Source organism: Mesoplodon densirostris, chromosome 12 (assembly GCF_025265405.1).
Source record: "Mesoplodon densirostris isolate mMesDen1 chromosome 12, mMesDen1 primary haplotype, whole genome shotgun sequence".
Lineage (NCBI taxonomy): Eukaryota > Metazoa > Chordata > Mammalia > Artiodactyla > Ziphiidae > Mesoplodon > Mesoplodon densirostris.
In genome coordinates this window covers 12413018-12428774 of record NC_082672.1, presented here as the reverse complement: position 1 = coordinate 12428774, position 15757 = coordinate 12413018, and the positions used below count along the sequence as shown (strand labels likewise).

Sequence of the window (15757 nt, the reverse complement as noted above, 5' to 3'; positions counted from 1 at the left end):
GAGTTTAGAAATTGTATCATCAAAGCACTTTCTATTAACAGAACTTATGTTGGACTTTGAAAATAAATTTTTGCTAAAATAGCCATTAATGGTCAGAATTAAGCTTAGTGTTTATTTAAACTGGGCTTTAATTACCAAATGATCTTCTTGTGATTTAATTGACAAGTCCCACTGGCGCTGGAATGAGTGAGAGGAGAGAATTATTGCATCTTTTCTTTTCTAGGCATATGTGTTTAAACATTTATCCCTGTTTGTTTTAACTAAACATTGCTTCTGCTGTAGCAACAGTGAAGAAATTCCTTTGACATATAGGGCTATTTTAATGGTGTGTTTATCATTTTTGTACTGTAGTGCTCAGATAACTACATTTAAGTGAGTTGCAACTAGAATGAAGGGTGTTTGGTTTTTTATGTCTCTGGGACTTAAAATGCTGCCTGTAGCTGGTTGAATAATTAAAATTTCATTCCACTAGTTTTCCTTTGCTAATCGTTCTTGGAGAATATTTATAACTTGCACAAAACGTCTGTTTGTAAACAGTGTATTGTGTCCATTAGCATCACACAGAAAGGCAGTCATTCCTGAGTGTGGGGAGGGAGGAGGTCACGGGTATTTAAAAATATTCTATTCTAATCGGTGCGTCATATAACCGTCCAACAGTGAGTCACCCTAATTTGAAATCTGTTAAGGTTGGAATAAGGCCAGTCTTATTTGAGCATTTATTTTTATTTTTATTTTTATTTTTTTTTTTGTGGTACACGGGCCTCTCACTGCTGTGGTCTCTGCCGCTGCGGAACACAGGCTCCGGACACGCAGGCTCAGCGGCCATGGCTCACGGGCCCAGCCGCTCCGCGGCATGTGGGATCCTCTCGGACCGGGGCACGAACCCGCGTCCCCTGCCTCGGCAGGTGGACTCTCAACCACTGCGCCACCAGGGAAACCCTTATTTGAGCATTTTTTAAAGGACACTTTGGCCAGCCAAAAACGAAAGCTTTTCCTAGGGTACTTCTTGGTGAGTAATAATGAGTCTCAACCAACATGTGGAGGGAGATGCTTGTTATGGAGATGGTGACAACAGATCCCTGACGGAGGCTCTGGATGGCAGCTACCCCAGAAGCTTCATTGCAGTTGCTGTGGAGCCGTGGGCCTTGGCTCTCTCTCCTGGAAAATTGGCTTGGGGTGTCCCAACTTTCTGCGGCAGTGAGTGAATGAAGTATTGTTACATCAGTCGTTAGCCCCAAACTGGAAAAAAAAACTCGCTCATGTTGTTTTTTTTTTTTAAATGGAAGCTATGAATGAAACCGCTTACTCTTGACCATAACTCTGGTCTGTTTAAATAGAACATTTAGTCTGGAACCGTACATAACATCCATACGTGCACAGATGGATAGTACATAGATAGGTCTTTGTTTCCCTTTCATATCAACTGATGTTTGGGCCTCGGCCCAAGAAGGAAATAAACACCACCTCCTCTGTGACATTTTGCTGTTGTTAAGACAGCCAAGAGCGGTAACTCCTTTTGTGTTCTCTTCTCATCTCACTTGCTAATAGGCCTCCCCTTCATCAGCGACTGCGGTGTGGGCCCCTTTGCGACAGCCAGGTTGTGGTTTTGCTGCTCACTCCCCTTCACTGATCCAGGCAGTAATTATGAGCCATTTGATCCAAAAGCATCTGCTGTGAGAACCCACGGAGTTTCACTTTTCTCTCCTTGAGGCACACGGGGCAGAAGTCATTTGACCTGTGCTTTCAGGACCATGAATGTGATAGTAATAAGAAGTGCTTCTGTAGAAGTTGCCCTACCCTGAGGGCGGCAGTGATTTGCAAACCTTAACTGTAGTGGCCTCAGTGGCCTCGGCTGCAGTTCAGTGATGTCGCATTTCGTGCGTGACCACTCAGCGCTGGACCACGCGGTGGTCTGGGCGCCCGTAGTCACCATGATACCCCAGGGGTTTGAAACAAGGGGTGATTCTCATGCAGTTCTTTATAGTGGCCATTGTTGAATTACAGTGGTCAAGCCTACTATAGTGTAATTCCACAGTCCACACTGAACTCCAAAACAGATCTTTTACATTGTTTATGGCTCTTTACAGTTTATGTAGTACCTTCAAATGCCATTCCTCACACCAGTCTCCTGATTTCTCCATGAGGCTGGGGCGCTTTAGCCCCTTGTAAAGGTGAAGAAATAGGAAGCCTAGAGACATGAGATAACCAGCCCTGACAAGGCTGGGATTTGACCCACATTGTCTGTTTATTATATTTTTTGCTGTTTCGTTTGTCTTCTCCAGGAACTGGAAACCTTGAACAGGCTGATTGGAAACTAATTCTGTGGGGAGGGGGAGATGGAGTGGGTGGGAGGAGTATGCAGCGGTCTCAACAGAGGTAGCCAACCGGGGACTTCTGGGTGGGTGGTTAGAAGATTAATGTAGCACCTTTAAGGCTAAGCAGAGAAAGGAGTTTTCCAGATACATCAACTTGCTGGTCTTATTTTCACGATTCCCTGTTCCTTTTATGAGAAACAATGTAGGAGAATATCTTATCTGGCTTATTGAAAATAAAGCATGTGATTTCAGCATGGATAACATCGACCCTTGAGGGAATCAGTCCAGTTCTTTTCTCCAAGTGGGTACATCTTGCAACAGCCTAGGAGATCTGTAAGCACCAAGTAGCCTCCTCTTTTTCTAGTTCTAATTAATGAATCAATTCTACATCCTCATAGCTTCCTTTGAATAGCCAGGTTTTACCTTTCTTTAATTGCGTACATTTCTAGGGTGTGTGTGTGTGAGAGTGTGTGAGATGCACAGGAAAAAAATTACACATAAATGTTCCCTGTAGGATCTCTTGAGAGGATCTGAACCTTCCATGGCCTTGGCTTTGATAGGCGTCTTCTCATTTGTCATTTTTTGTCATGATCTTAGGTCAATAGTGTAGACTCAGGAAATGATTCCTCAGAGCACTTGTAGGCACAAAACCTTGTTTAATCGAATAGAATATGAACATCTCTTTTGTCCTTTGTATCTCTGAGTTTGCCTGCACAGTTTTCCCTAGCCTAGAACTTCTTCCCTTTCAGTAATCCGCTCTTAGTTCTTTTTCTCGAAACTTTAGGGAGGATTAAGAACTTGACACTGTGTAAATAGATTCGAATAGGATACTGAAAATGGACAGCCTTTACCTTCCAGGCCTCTGTGTGACTGTGAATTTCTCATTGCATCCAATTCAACATCCATGGCCTGGGTGTGTTCTGGGTGCAAGACACACTGTGTGCAGGGCTGAAAGAGACTGAGAATGAGAAAGACGGAACCTCTGTTGTCATTCATCTCAGCACCTGGGGGCGTGGGAGCAGCCTAGAAATGACTGTCAAGTGGGCTGGGCTTCGCTAAGTGCTGCACCGGGACATTGGGGGTGCAGATGCGTCTGAGTGGAATTGGGGTCCGGGGGCGAAGAGAGCAGGAGACACTCCACAAGAGGGGGGGTAGTGTTTGAAATAAGGTTGAAAGGTATATGTGGTTTCAGCACAGAAGCTGTGAGGAGGGTAAAGCAGGTGAAGGAGGTGGAGGTGACCGGGGGTCTGGAGGCAGGAGAGTGCTGCTGCTTTGTGGAGGTGTCAGGGGAGCCAGAACATGGTGGTGTGTGGCCAGAATAACGCCAAAGAGTCCAGAAAGTTGTCTTGTGTCCATTTTGTGAGAGGTAACGGACTGCCGGGCTGGTGTTTCTGTAGTGCAGTGGCGGGGAGGAGAGGCTGAAGCCAGGTTCCAGGGTTCACGTCCCCACAGTACGACAGTCACAGCTTCCTGTGGGAGTTTGGGCAAGTCTCTAGAAGTTTCCGAGCCTCATGATTCTCACTTGTTAAATGGAGGGTCGGGACAGTGCCGACCTCAGAGGGCTGTGAATGGTGAGTGAACTGGCAGTGTGTAGTATGGGCTCTCTGGGGTGGACAGGAGGGCAGGGGAGGGTCGTTGTGAATTTGTATTTCCCCGTCCCTCCCCCAGCGGTCCATCCTAGATCATGCCTTTCCTGTTCTGCTCTGAAAGTGCAGACCTGAATCGCTTTGCAGTGGCCGTCAGGACGATTTGACTTCCTCTTGGACGGGCTCTTTCTGGTTTCTTACTCCACAGTGACCTCTGCTGGGGTTTTCGTTTGATTCTGAGCAAGCGTAGTTTGAGAGGCAGGGTCTGCGCCTTTAAGGCAGTACCTGCTTGTTGCTGATGCACGTGCTTGAAGTCACTGCTCAAATGAGCAGAAGTGCCTGGAGGTTTCTTTAACTGGAGAAGAAAATGTGACCCATGCGAGATGGGACCCTACAGGGGAAACTGGTGTCCATGCTGGTTCCTTCTGTCCGTGCTGGTTCCCTGTGTCCATGCTGGTTCCCTGTGTCCTTGGTTCCGGGCATCTGCTCCTTTGTCTGTCTGTCTCTCTCTCCCTCCCTCCCTCCCTCCCTCCCTCCCTCCCTCCCTCCCTCCTTCTCTCTCTCTCTCTCTCTCTCTCTTTTTATTTTCCTTTTGCTTTGGCACGTGAGGTTCATTTTCATTCTAGGCTGTGATCATCTTTCCAGGAAAATGTACAGAAAGTGACAGATCCAGAAATTCCACTTTAAAGATGAGCGACCACCACATTTAAAAAGACACAGGAAGATTGATTCTTCCCTTTCTTTGCCTAAACCTGTTCTGGGTTTTTTTTTTTTTTTTTTAATTTCTTTACTGTATGTATTCTAGTATTTTGATCCTATACAGGAGGATCTTTTGCTTTGTGGTTTTTAAAAAATGCATAGAATTCAAAGTAAAGTCAAGCATCAATGACAACTTTAGTGTATGATACGTGGGATATAATAATGTGATAGTGTTGGATCTGAATGTAACGTTTTCTGGTGTGTAAGGTGTTTTGACTTCTGTGATCTCCTTTGCTCACAAAATTTGTATTATTAATTAATCAACTTAAGCAATTGTGTTATATTAATATTATCCCCTCTTACAAAATAGAAGTCAAGGCTCAGCAAGGGAAATGTCCTGTCCTACTGCTGGTGAGGTGGTAGAGTTTGTGACTTGAACATCAGTCTTTTGATTTAAATCCCCAAGTCTTGTCTTTACCATCAGACTAATATGAGAACCTAAGCAGAGGGAAACATTTCTGAGTTGCTTAATGAATGTTATTTATTTTTGTTTATAAATTATAGAAGTACATATTAGCATGAGGTCATGGAGTTACTGTGATGGTGACGTTTAGGAAGCAAAACGTCCCTGGGAAAAGTTTGTGAAAGGTGGTATGGTTGGGGATGATTTCTAAAAGTGTGTCTAGATGTGAAATAGCTGAAGGATGGAAAAGCATTTAGCCCAGGATTAGGGGTTAATTAAAAAAAAAGTAGAAATAAGAGAGAAGAGAAACGTGCTTGGATTAAGTTAAACACAGTTCATGGTTAGAATGCAGGCGGGTGTCAGAGGCCGTGGATGAGAGTGTATCTGAAATTCACTGGGATCATGGCTTAGATGCAGATTTCACTGTGCCCCAGTCAGCTGGCAATTTCTAGAGCAGTAAGAGTAGATACTAAGCAGCCCGTCAGTGACTGCAGTGTTCTAACTTGGGCTAAGGCATAGTGGCTAGAACTCGGGAGGAGGAGTTGATTGACTTCGCTCAGCCTCCCAGGGCTTCAGTTGCACGTGGGTTAAACAAATGAGGAAATCCCAGGCTTGTCTGCCCCAGAGGGTCATGAGAAGCCAGGATGCGAGGAGTATGAAATGGCTGACTATAAATTAAGGGGGCATTTTCCCAGTAGTTTCCATCATTTGCTTATCAAGTCTGTCCACCTTTTCCTTTGGGATCTAAAAACAGGTGGATGAGCTGCTGCACCTATACGGGTCAGCAGTAGATCGTGTTCCCCGAGACGGCTCATGGGAGAGCCAGACTGACGTTCAGTTTCAGGACCATCAAGCTGTGACCGTGATGATCAAGCCGGAACACAGAGTAGAAGATATTCTGACTTTGGCGTGCAAGGTAGTGGATTTTGCGGTAGAAATATACTTCTGAATGGAAATAATCGTTCACGTTGTCCTCCCGTGCCTTCTAAATTTGCATGGTGTTTAAGGCCTCACTTTCTACACGAAGGAACCAATGAACGTATTAGTTAATTAACACATTAATTATTAGCATTCTCTTCCTTCATGTCTTAGAAGGATAAGTCATGACCCCTTGCCTTCATGAAGAACCTGAGCTATCTTACTGGAATTCTGTATACACCTCTATATCTGGGATAATTATGAAGGCTGTTGTTATTTAGGGTACTTAGAGATGGTGCTCTATGAGAAAGTTGTGTAAACTTTGAATTACTTTGATTTGATCCTAAATAGTTTTATCAAGTTTCTCCAGTTTAAATGAGTTACTTGGTACCATCCACAGTTGCTTCATGGAGATTTTTATGAGATGGGGTTTTATTCATTATTCAAACTGGGTTTTATTTTGAAAAGGAAGTTTATGATACATTTTCAAGAGAGCCCTCTGAGATCCATGAAGCAGACTCAGCAGCATCAGCTCAGATGCTTTCAGACCACCAGATGGCGCAGGAGAGCTGAAATATTTTTAAGTTTGAAGAGAAAATGCAAATACATGAAATGGTAAAAAAGTCATGTAGAGTTTGGTAACTCTTGACCACGAACACTGACTTACTAGATCCTCGTTCATTTCAGTCCTCCTTTGTCACTTTGACTTACACCTTAGGATTCCAGACATTTATACACACAGGTTATAATCATGAATTTAATTTCCTTTCACTCCATTATGTCAGGTGTTTATTCAGACAGCAAACAGTATTGTTCGATAGCTATGATACTAGTTATTAAGTTGGTAAGCATTCTGATAGAGGAGGTCAGAAGTAGTGGGTGAATTAGACCCAATTAGAACAGAGGCCTGAGATAATTTGTCATTGTTGAAAATGTGTCTGAGAGAGAATGTGTGCATGTATACCTTTCTTTGTGAAAAGTGGTTGGAATAGGAAATTCCTAATTCTGAAGTCTGTAGAATATGATATGGTTGACAGTTCACAAATCTCCCTACTTCAGTAACAGGAAACAACTTAAAGTTAGGTACAGTCCATCTATAAAAAGAGAGCACTTGCTGATGATGAGATATATTCTACTCAGATATCTATGACCATACTTCTTCACATTACCTCTCTTGCTTTTAGTGATAAGCGGTATCATTTAGAGAAAACCTTAAAAATAATTATTTGTCCCTTTTTCTCCTTTTTGCCTACTTAAATTTGAGCTCTTATGTAGATTTAAACTCAGCAAATTATATATTTCTTTTAGAAATTTCCACTTTGATTTTTAATGAACAGTGATGCATTTAGAAAGAACAGTCAACATCTGAATAATTGTCTTTTTCTTTGTAGATGAGGCAGTTGGAACCCAGCCACTATGGCCTCCAACTTCGAAAATTAGTGGATGAGAACGTTGAGTACAGTATTCCTGCACCGTATGAATACATGCAGGAGCAGGTGAGTGGGCTTTGGCTTCAGAAAGGGACATCTGAACCCCATCTGTGGCCCCTTAATTTTAAAAATGTGTAATCTGGGGGGAAAGTTCTGTTTAAATTGGCATCTAGTTTGGAAACAATCAAAATAAATTTCCAGATATTATGACATCAAATCCTCTGATTTTGGTTTTTACCTTTTGTAGGTTTATGATGAAATAGAAGTCTTCCCACTAAATGTTTATGACGTGCAGCTCACAAAGACCGGGGGTGTGTCTGACTTCGGTAAGGTTAAGGAACACCCTCATCAGAGAACTGTCTGGTCCATCCTTGCCTAGCTTGCCCCCAGTATCTTTGGACCTAATAGTTTTTCTTTACATTTTCAGCAACTATGACAATAGTTTCTGAGCTTCCTTTCTCTTTCTTCATTTCTATTTATTTATATTAGTGGGCTAAAAAGGTATGTATTACTATTAGTGAAAAATGCCAAAGTAATTAAAATGAATGAATGGAAAAATTGAAGAGAAATGTGAAATGATGGTGATAATAACAAGACAATGGATTTGTAGTGTGCTGGGGGCGGTTCTAAGCTGATTAACTTCTGATTCATGTAACAGTTCTTTTTGTCTCAGTGTCTTTGCTCTTAGCTTTTCACCCACCTGGACGGCTCCCCTCATTTCTCCCTCCCCCAATCCCTCCTCTCTGAGTGTGTAAATCCGACCTGTCCTTCAAGAACTAACTGAAAGTCTGACTTTCTTGAAGAAGCTTTATCTGATTGCTTTGCCTTCAGTTTAACAATTAAGGGTCAGTGTTACCCAAATCACTTCATAGCATTTATTTATTTAACTTACATAATGGGTTTATATTTAATATAGTACTTCTCACCATGGAGATGTTACTCAGTTAATATAAGATTGTTTTTGTTAAACATTAAATCTCTTCTCCATTTCTTTTTTTTAAAAAAATAACTTTTTATTTATTTATTTTTCGCTGCGTTAGGTCTTTGTTGCTGCACCCGGGCTTTCTCTAGCTGCAGTGAGCGGGGGCTGTTCTGCGTTGACGTGCGCGGGCTTCTCATCGCAGTGGCTTCTCTTGTTGTGGAGCACGGGCTCTAGGCGTACGGACTTCAGTAGTTCTGGCTTGTGGGCTCCAGAGCGCAAGCTCAGTAGTTGTGGCGCACAGGCTTCAGTAGTTGTGGCACGTGGGCTCAGTAGTTGTGACTCGCAGGCTCTAGAGCGCAGGCTCAGTAGTTGTGGCGCACGGGCTTAGTTGTTCTGTGGCATGTGGGATCTTCCCGGACCAGGGCTCGAACCCGTGTCCCCTGCATTGGCAGGCGGATTCTTAACCACTGCGCCACCAGGGAAGCCCTTCTTCTCCATTTCAATGTCAATATAAAGTATTTTTTTTACATTAAACTTTTTCTCCATTTCAACATTAGATACATCGAATACATTTTTCTAAACTTTTTCCCCCACAAAGAGATAAGTTTTATTTTTTGACCAACTGTATTTAATATCTAGGTGCAGTATTAACTTGGGAGATAACAAAACAAAAATCCATTAAAAATATGGAGAAAAGACTCCTCAGTGATGCAGGAGGCCGTGATTATAACTGAACCGTGGCAGTTTCCTAGGTTTCTGGGCAAGAGTTTTCTTCTTCCGATTGAGAATTCTGAAACTATGAAATATTACTTACGCAAAGTTCAGCCATCTCACTTCTTTGGCCTTCTTTCTAACTAGCAAATGCAAATTACAGACGGCATTTTTCAGTGCATTATTTGTTGTGAAGAAAACGTTTTGTTTTCCATTTAACATAGTATATCAATTTGTTCCTATTTATAGGGAAATAACCAAGACCATGAAACTACCCTATTTACTGTTTCTTGGGAACTTTCAAACACCAAAGCTCAGTTCTGAACCTCAATAGCACAAAGGTTTTCAGGGCAAGGTTTGATTCAGGAGGCCCTTCAAAGTCACATCTGTCCATTTCTCTTTCGTGCGTACACCCCCGAACAAGCACAGATGCCTGTAGCTGAGAACCACACCTAACAAGAGAGCGATTGTATCTCCGGCTTCTGCTTTTGGTGCTGCAACAGGCAGCACCAAAAGCAATGAAAAGAGGACTAGGAACAGTTGTGTTGAAACTGAGATCATGACGTTGAGATCTTGAGGTGACTGGTTCTTGAAGGCTGAAGGTTTCAAAGAAAGTGGTATTTGTTTAATTCTATCAGTTCAGGATGCTGAGGCTAAGAGGTTCCACATGACAGCGCCTTCAAGGAAGCAGCCATTCACTTCGTAGCATTTAATTCTTGCATTTCTGTCTGTCTGTGTTTAAACTTGGCTTTGAGCTCTTTATAGACTGTGCTTGCGTCTTAAAGTTCCTTCCCATCTTTTGCCTTTTACCATAGGAACTTGATAATTATATAATGGTCAGTAAATATCTCCATAGAAAGATTATTTCGTCTTAGATATATTGACATACTTATTTTCCTTAAAATGACTCAAGCTGATTAAATCCTAGTCATTATAATATGTTAAGATTTCTGTTTTATGATTTGTTCTTTTTTTACTTGATAAAATTGACATGTTCTTTGTTTCTTAATTTTACGTCATCTGTTTGGCCCCAAGTGTTAAGTTGGTTTTTCCTCTGAAGCCCACTGAGCATGTTGTCTATGTTTCTATTGGCCTTTACTCTACTCTGCACAGTCCCCATTGGTGAATCTTCTTTGCATTTGAATGACTGAAGGAAGATACTTGAAAAGATACTTTTTGGTGACCACAATCTTCTGGGCTCTGCCTGAGCACAAAGGAAACAGGGGACATGCCTTTCTTCCTATTGTCAAGGAACTCCCAGTATTATGGGACCAAGACATGGAAACCTGTGTTCCCACCATGGAATCACAGACAAGGGCATGGAGTACAGAGGGCGATGCATTCAGAGAAGGGCCGTCTCTCCTGGTTGTCTCATGTAGTCCTAGTTAGGGCGGACACTATAACCATTCAAGTATTTTTCCACCTACTTAAAGTGCCTAGCCCCATATAGAGTTGCTTCTGAACAAATTTTTGTATTGAAGCGAACTTAATTTATTTTAATAAGACTATTTTTTGTCTCAACTTTTAAAAAAAATTAAAAAAAATTCAAATTGTGGTAAACTACACATAACATAAAGTTTACTTTCATAACAGTTGTTAAGAATGGTTAAAACGACAATTCAGCAACATTAAATACATTCATATTGTTGTGTCACCATTAACAGCATCTATTTCCAGAACTGTTTTTGTCTTGCAAAACCGGGACTCTGTTAAACAATAACTTTCCCTTCCTTCTTCCCTCAGCACCTGGCAACCAACCTTCTATTTTTCGTCTCTATAAATTTGACTGGTCTAGTCCCTCATATAAGTGGAATCATACAGTATTTGTTCTTTTGTGGCTGGCTTATTTCATGTAGCATAATGTCCTCAAGGTTTGTGTTGTAGCGTGTGTCAGAATTTTCTTCCTTTTTCTGAGTGAAGATATTCCACTGTATGTCTCTACCACATTCTGTTTTTCCATTCCTCTGTCCATGGACAGTTGGGTTGCTTCCACCTTCTGGCTGTTGTGAATAATGCTTCTCTGAACATGGATATATTGTCTCAACTTTTGAGTAAGGCTGTGCACTCATTTTTCTTATACCTTTAGATCTGACACATTCCCCCTTTTCTGCCCCTGCTAGATATCAGAATAGTTGTAATTTAGACTTTCTAAACATACCATACTTATGAGAATAGATGGTCAAGGAAGTACTGCCCATTGATTTAGTGTGATGAATTTAGACTTGTTTTCTCCTTTTATTTTCGTTCCTAGGGTTTGCAGTGACTGCGCAGGTGGATGAGCATCAGCATCTCAGCCGCATTTTTATAAGTGATGTTCTCCCGGCTGGCCTGGCATATGGGGAAGGTCCGTGTGGCTCACGGTGTCTCTGTTCTCTCTCTCTTTTTTTTTTTTTTTTTTTGCGGTACGTGAGCCTCTCGCTGCTGTGGCCTCTCCCGTTGCGGAGCACAGGCTCCGGACACGCAGGCTCACAGGCCCAGCCGCTCCGCGGCATGTGGGATCTTCCTGGACCAGGGCACGAACCCGTATCCCCTGCATCAGCAGGCGGACTCTCAACCACTGCACCACCAGGGAAGCCCCTCTCTTCTCTCTTAATTCTGTGCAGTGCAGTCTGGCTAGTGAAATTTTCTTATGATTTTGTCAGAAAACAATTTCTCCTAGAATTTTAAAGAAAGTAAACTTAATAGTTGAATTGAAAATGCATATGCATATACATATACATACACACATATATGTATATATATAGAGAGAATTTGTGTGTGTGGTTTTGAAAGAGAGAGAGAGAGTATACACACACACAGTACACATGCATACATACAGACAGATGGAGCCGGCCAGGCAGACAGACACAGGCAAATGTTATTTCCCAGGGCACTGAACATCCCATAGAGGAATAATTAATTTGAGTGACTCTCAGACTATTTCTTCTAATACTAGTCTGAGAGAGCTGCAATTTGTTATCAGTGGAATCCGAATACTACACCTTTTGGCGCTTTCTTTTAAAGTGGCAACAGAACAGTCCCTGAGAACGCTAGACGGTTTGAGTTTGCAGCCGTCTTTCATCTTAAAATATTTCTCTCATAATATCTCTCTTCCTTCTTCCTCTGTGTCCCCTTTCTCCTCAGGGCTGAGAAAGGGCAATGAAATCATGACCTTAAATGGGGAAGCTGTGTCTGATCTTGACCTCAAGCAGATGGAGGCCCTGTTTTCTGAGAAGAGTGTCGAGCTCACTCTGATTGCCAGGCCGCCGGACACAAAAGCAACTCTGTGTTCTTCCTGGTCAGACAGTGACCTGTTCTCAAGGGACCAGAAGGGTCTACTGCCCCCTCCTAACCAGTCCCAGCTCCTGGAGGAATTCCTGGATAACTTTAAAAAGGATTCGACAAATGGTAAGGTTTTGTTCTTTCTTCCTTCACTGCTGGTATCACCAGCTAATATTTTTAGGCTGTGATTTTGCTTGCAAACTGAGATTATTGAAGCTATTCAAAGGATGTTTTCTCATTTCTTAGAAGAACACAGATGCCAACCAAGTAGATTTGATATAAAATTCCATGCATTTTAGTAATTATCTCTTTTAGTGAAAATAGAAAATAATGGTTTTTGCACAAAGTAACTTTCTTGAAAATTGCAGTCTTAAAAAAAATCACCCATGATATTTAGTATTGTAATTACTTTGTTACTGAAGGAGATGAAAGCCAGCATAAATGCCAAAGTTGATTTTTCTGTTCAGTTGAGTGTAAGGCAAAGGCATTTTGCAGTAATTTATTGGGTTCTAAGAAGGGTTGATGCAATTCAGTTCTTTAACTCTTTTGTTGAGTACTGCTTCCTCAGTAAACTACGAACTTTTCATGTAGGTCATGAATTCTAAAACTTTGTAAAGGCCTAAAAATGAAATATTGTGTGCCAGCTTATTTTTCTGAAGGTGAGATTTCCATGTAAGGCAGTCATTTGAAGGTGTGAATTTCTGAGCTTATTATTCGTGCATATTTCATATTTTGTAGTCAAGTAAATTAGGGGCTCCAGCTCACAGTGAAAAGCTGTGGTTTCCTTCTGTACCCCTGGAGGGAGCTGGCCAAGCCCCCAGAGTAGACCAAGTGTGAGGTCTTACGTTACAGGCACACAAAGTAATTTTTATACTTAATTATAATGATAATAGATTTCCAATAGAAATCTCTGCATGATTACCAAAAATGAATGGAAAACAAAAAGAGAAGCTGTTAGGATCAATTTAATTATGAAACAAGTTTATTAGGTCATTTTTGGAATTAAAAAATCAGATTGTAAGATTTGTGATTCAATAAGGTATATACTGCCTTTTCCTCCTCTCTTGAGGTTTCCCTCTAATTTAAAATGCCATTACATTGACTATTGACATATAAAAGGGAGTGTCATAAAACCAAAATTATGATGGAACTAATTAATTACTTGGCTATATTAGGGCCATCATTCAGCCACCCTGGGCTGCTCTTACAGGTCTGAGTATTCTACATAAGACATCGTGTGTCCATTCGTTGGATTCGTTATTCTGGAGGGATACATTCACTGCCTGTTGTATCTCCATGTATTTTATCATAATAAGAAATCACTGCAGAATCAGTAACACTTTTGGTACTTGCAGGAATGAATTTCTGTAGAAAGTAGCAAAAGAGGCAAATTTACCTTTTTTTTTCCCCCAAACAGTGAAGGATCAAGCAGGTCAGTTAATCTTGTTTTTCACTTCTTTTTTTGGCAAGGAAACAGCATAAGAGGAGGGCCTGGATATGTTAGATGACTGCTAGAGTTCTTGTCCTAGGGACCCATTCTTATGGGTTACAGTTTTGTAACTTACCTAAGGATACCCATGTCAGTGTGTGCAGGTGGCTTAGCTTAGCCTGTGGCAGGGCTTTCCCACCCTGCTCTGAACCGTGTATGCCGCAGGTACCCGCACGGATGCAGTGCACACCTCTGCTCAGCCTTCCCTGGGTGGTTTATCACCACCCTGTCTTCCTGGTGAGACCGTGCTCTGTGGGCATGAAGCATCTTCTCCCCAGGGATTTACTGTCTGTGCCCTCCACTGCTTCCGAGTAATGTGCTTGTGTTGGAAACAAAACAGCCACGATGGACTGCTTTCCCAAATGCTTGGCAAATATGGAATTGATTTCTTTTCTTTCTTTTTTTCTGTCAATTTGTTGTTTTTTTTAAAAAACTGAAGTATAGTTGATTTACAATGTCGTGTTAAGTTCTGCCGTACAACGAAATGATTCAGTTATACATATATATACATTGTCTTTCATGTTCTTTTCCATGATGGTTTATTGCAGGTTATTGAATTCAGTTCCCTGTGCTCTACAGCAGGACCTTGTTGTTTATCCGTTCTGTATAGAATAGTTTGCATCTGCTAACCCCAAACTCCCAGTCCGTCCCTCCCCCACCCCCCCCGCCCCCTTGGTTTATTTTCTTTTTTGAAGTAGTTGTGTAGCTTGTGAAGGAAGTTAAACGCCTGTGCGTGAACATCTCAGAAGGAAGCCTGTCTGTTTTTAAGGTTGGGGGCGTGTCGGGGGGATGGAGGGAAGAAGATAAGGGAGACGAGAGAGAAAAGAGGGCACCTCTCAGCTGAGCCTAACATCCCGATGGCATGAGAAGCCCGTGTTTGTGGAAGTGGGGAAGGTGGATGGTGTGGTGACAGGCAGGCAGGCTTTGAGTCCCACCTGGGCTTGAGTCTGGGCCCGCCCTTCACAGGTTGTGTGACCTTGGGGGCGGTGCTCAGCTAGGGAGGAGAGGGCATCGGTGGATGACACCCCAGCTGCGCTATCCCCTGCCAAGACAGTTCTGGGGTGCACCCCGCCGTTCTTCAGAGGCCCCCGTGGAGCTGATTCCTCTTGCACGTGGAACCTCATTTCACACCTTTTCTGGGCTTTCTGCGCTCTGGTCTCCCTGGCCTCACTCCCTCGCTTGGGCGTCTTGGGATCACCTTCTAGATAAACTTCTGTAGCCACGACCTTGGCTCAGACTGCATCTGGGGGAGCCCGAATGAGGACACTGAGCCTTGATTCCTCACCTGGAAGACGAGGCTTCGTCTAGCTCAAGCTCACGGCGGCCCGTCCCTGCCCAACGGGCCGCCGAGAGCTTGAGCTAGTCGGTGTCTGCCCGGGTGCAGCCCGGTTCCTGTGGGGCAGGACACCTGAACACGGGAGTCTCCTCTCCCCTCCCCCCATCCTGTGGGCTCATTAAAGGTTACCTTGACTTGCTTTGGTGATGAATTAGGAAACAGTAGTCCCACTTTCGTGCTAAAAAAAAGTTTTAAAATTACACAAAAGAATTTAAGTGATTTTTGGAAAACAATGTTTCATACAACTTTGAATGATACTTAGGAGTGGTCATTTCAGAGTCTGCCTTTCCCTAAATTTCATGTGCTCTCAGCGTTACCAAAGGCAGCCTGGTACTTGAAAAGAAGGAAGCTTTCCCTGTTTTATTTTCCGGAGAAGCCAGTCCTTTTCCTGTTAATAAAAACCACACAGCTGGCTCTCTGGAAGGGAAGACCTGGTATTTTTGTTTGTTTGTTTGTTTTGAATAGAAACTGTAAGAACATCAGAAGATGGAGGAAGAAGAAGTCCTCAGCAGCTGTTTTGGGTATATCTTAACTGTCTGGGCTGAATATTCACTGAGCCCTATTGGGTGTTTAAAATATGCAAGACCGGAGGGTAAGCGACGTGAGTTTAGGACTTTTGGTCTACTT

The 15757-nt window shown here is 42.5% G+C and overlaps 1 protein-coding gene and 1 pseudogene across 3 annotated transcripts in view; one reads left to right on the top strand and one right to left on the bottom strand.

Moving 5' to 3' along the window:
• Nucleotides 1–15757, top strand: part of TIAM2 (TIAM Rac1 associated GEF 2) — a 232760-nt gene that overhangs the window by 159416 nt on the left and 57587 nt on the right. For all 3 annotated transcript variants that reach the window (XM_060114499.1, XM_060114497.1, XM_060114498.1), the window contains 5 exons: nt 5818–5979; nt 7373–7477; nt 7659–7737; nt 11296–11388; nt 12168–12431. In XM_060114499.1, the coding sequence (XP_059970482.1) occupies nt 5818–5979; nt 7373–7477; nt 7659–7737; nt 11296–11388; nt 12168–12431 (703 nt within the window). The remainder of the gene's footprint in view (nt 1–5817; nt 5980–7372; nt 7478–7658; nt 7738–11295; nt 11389–12167; nt 12432–15757) is intronic.
• LOC132499801 (small integral membrane protein 30-like) lies at nt 9425–9605 on the bottom strand (annotated as a pseudogene).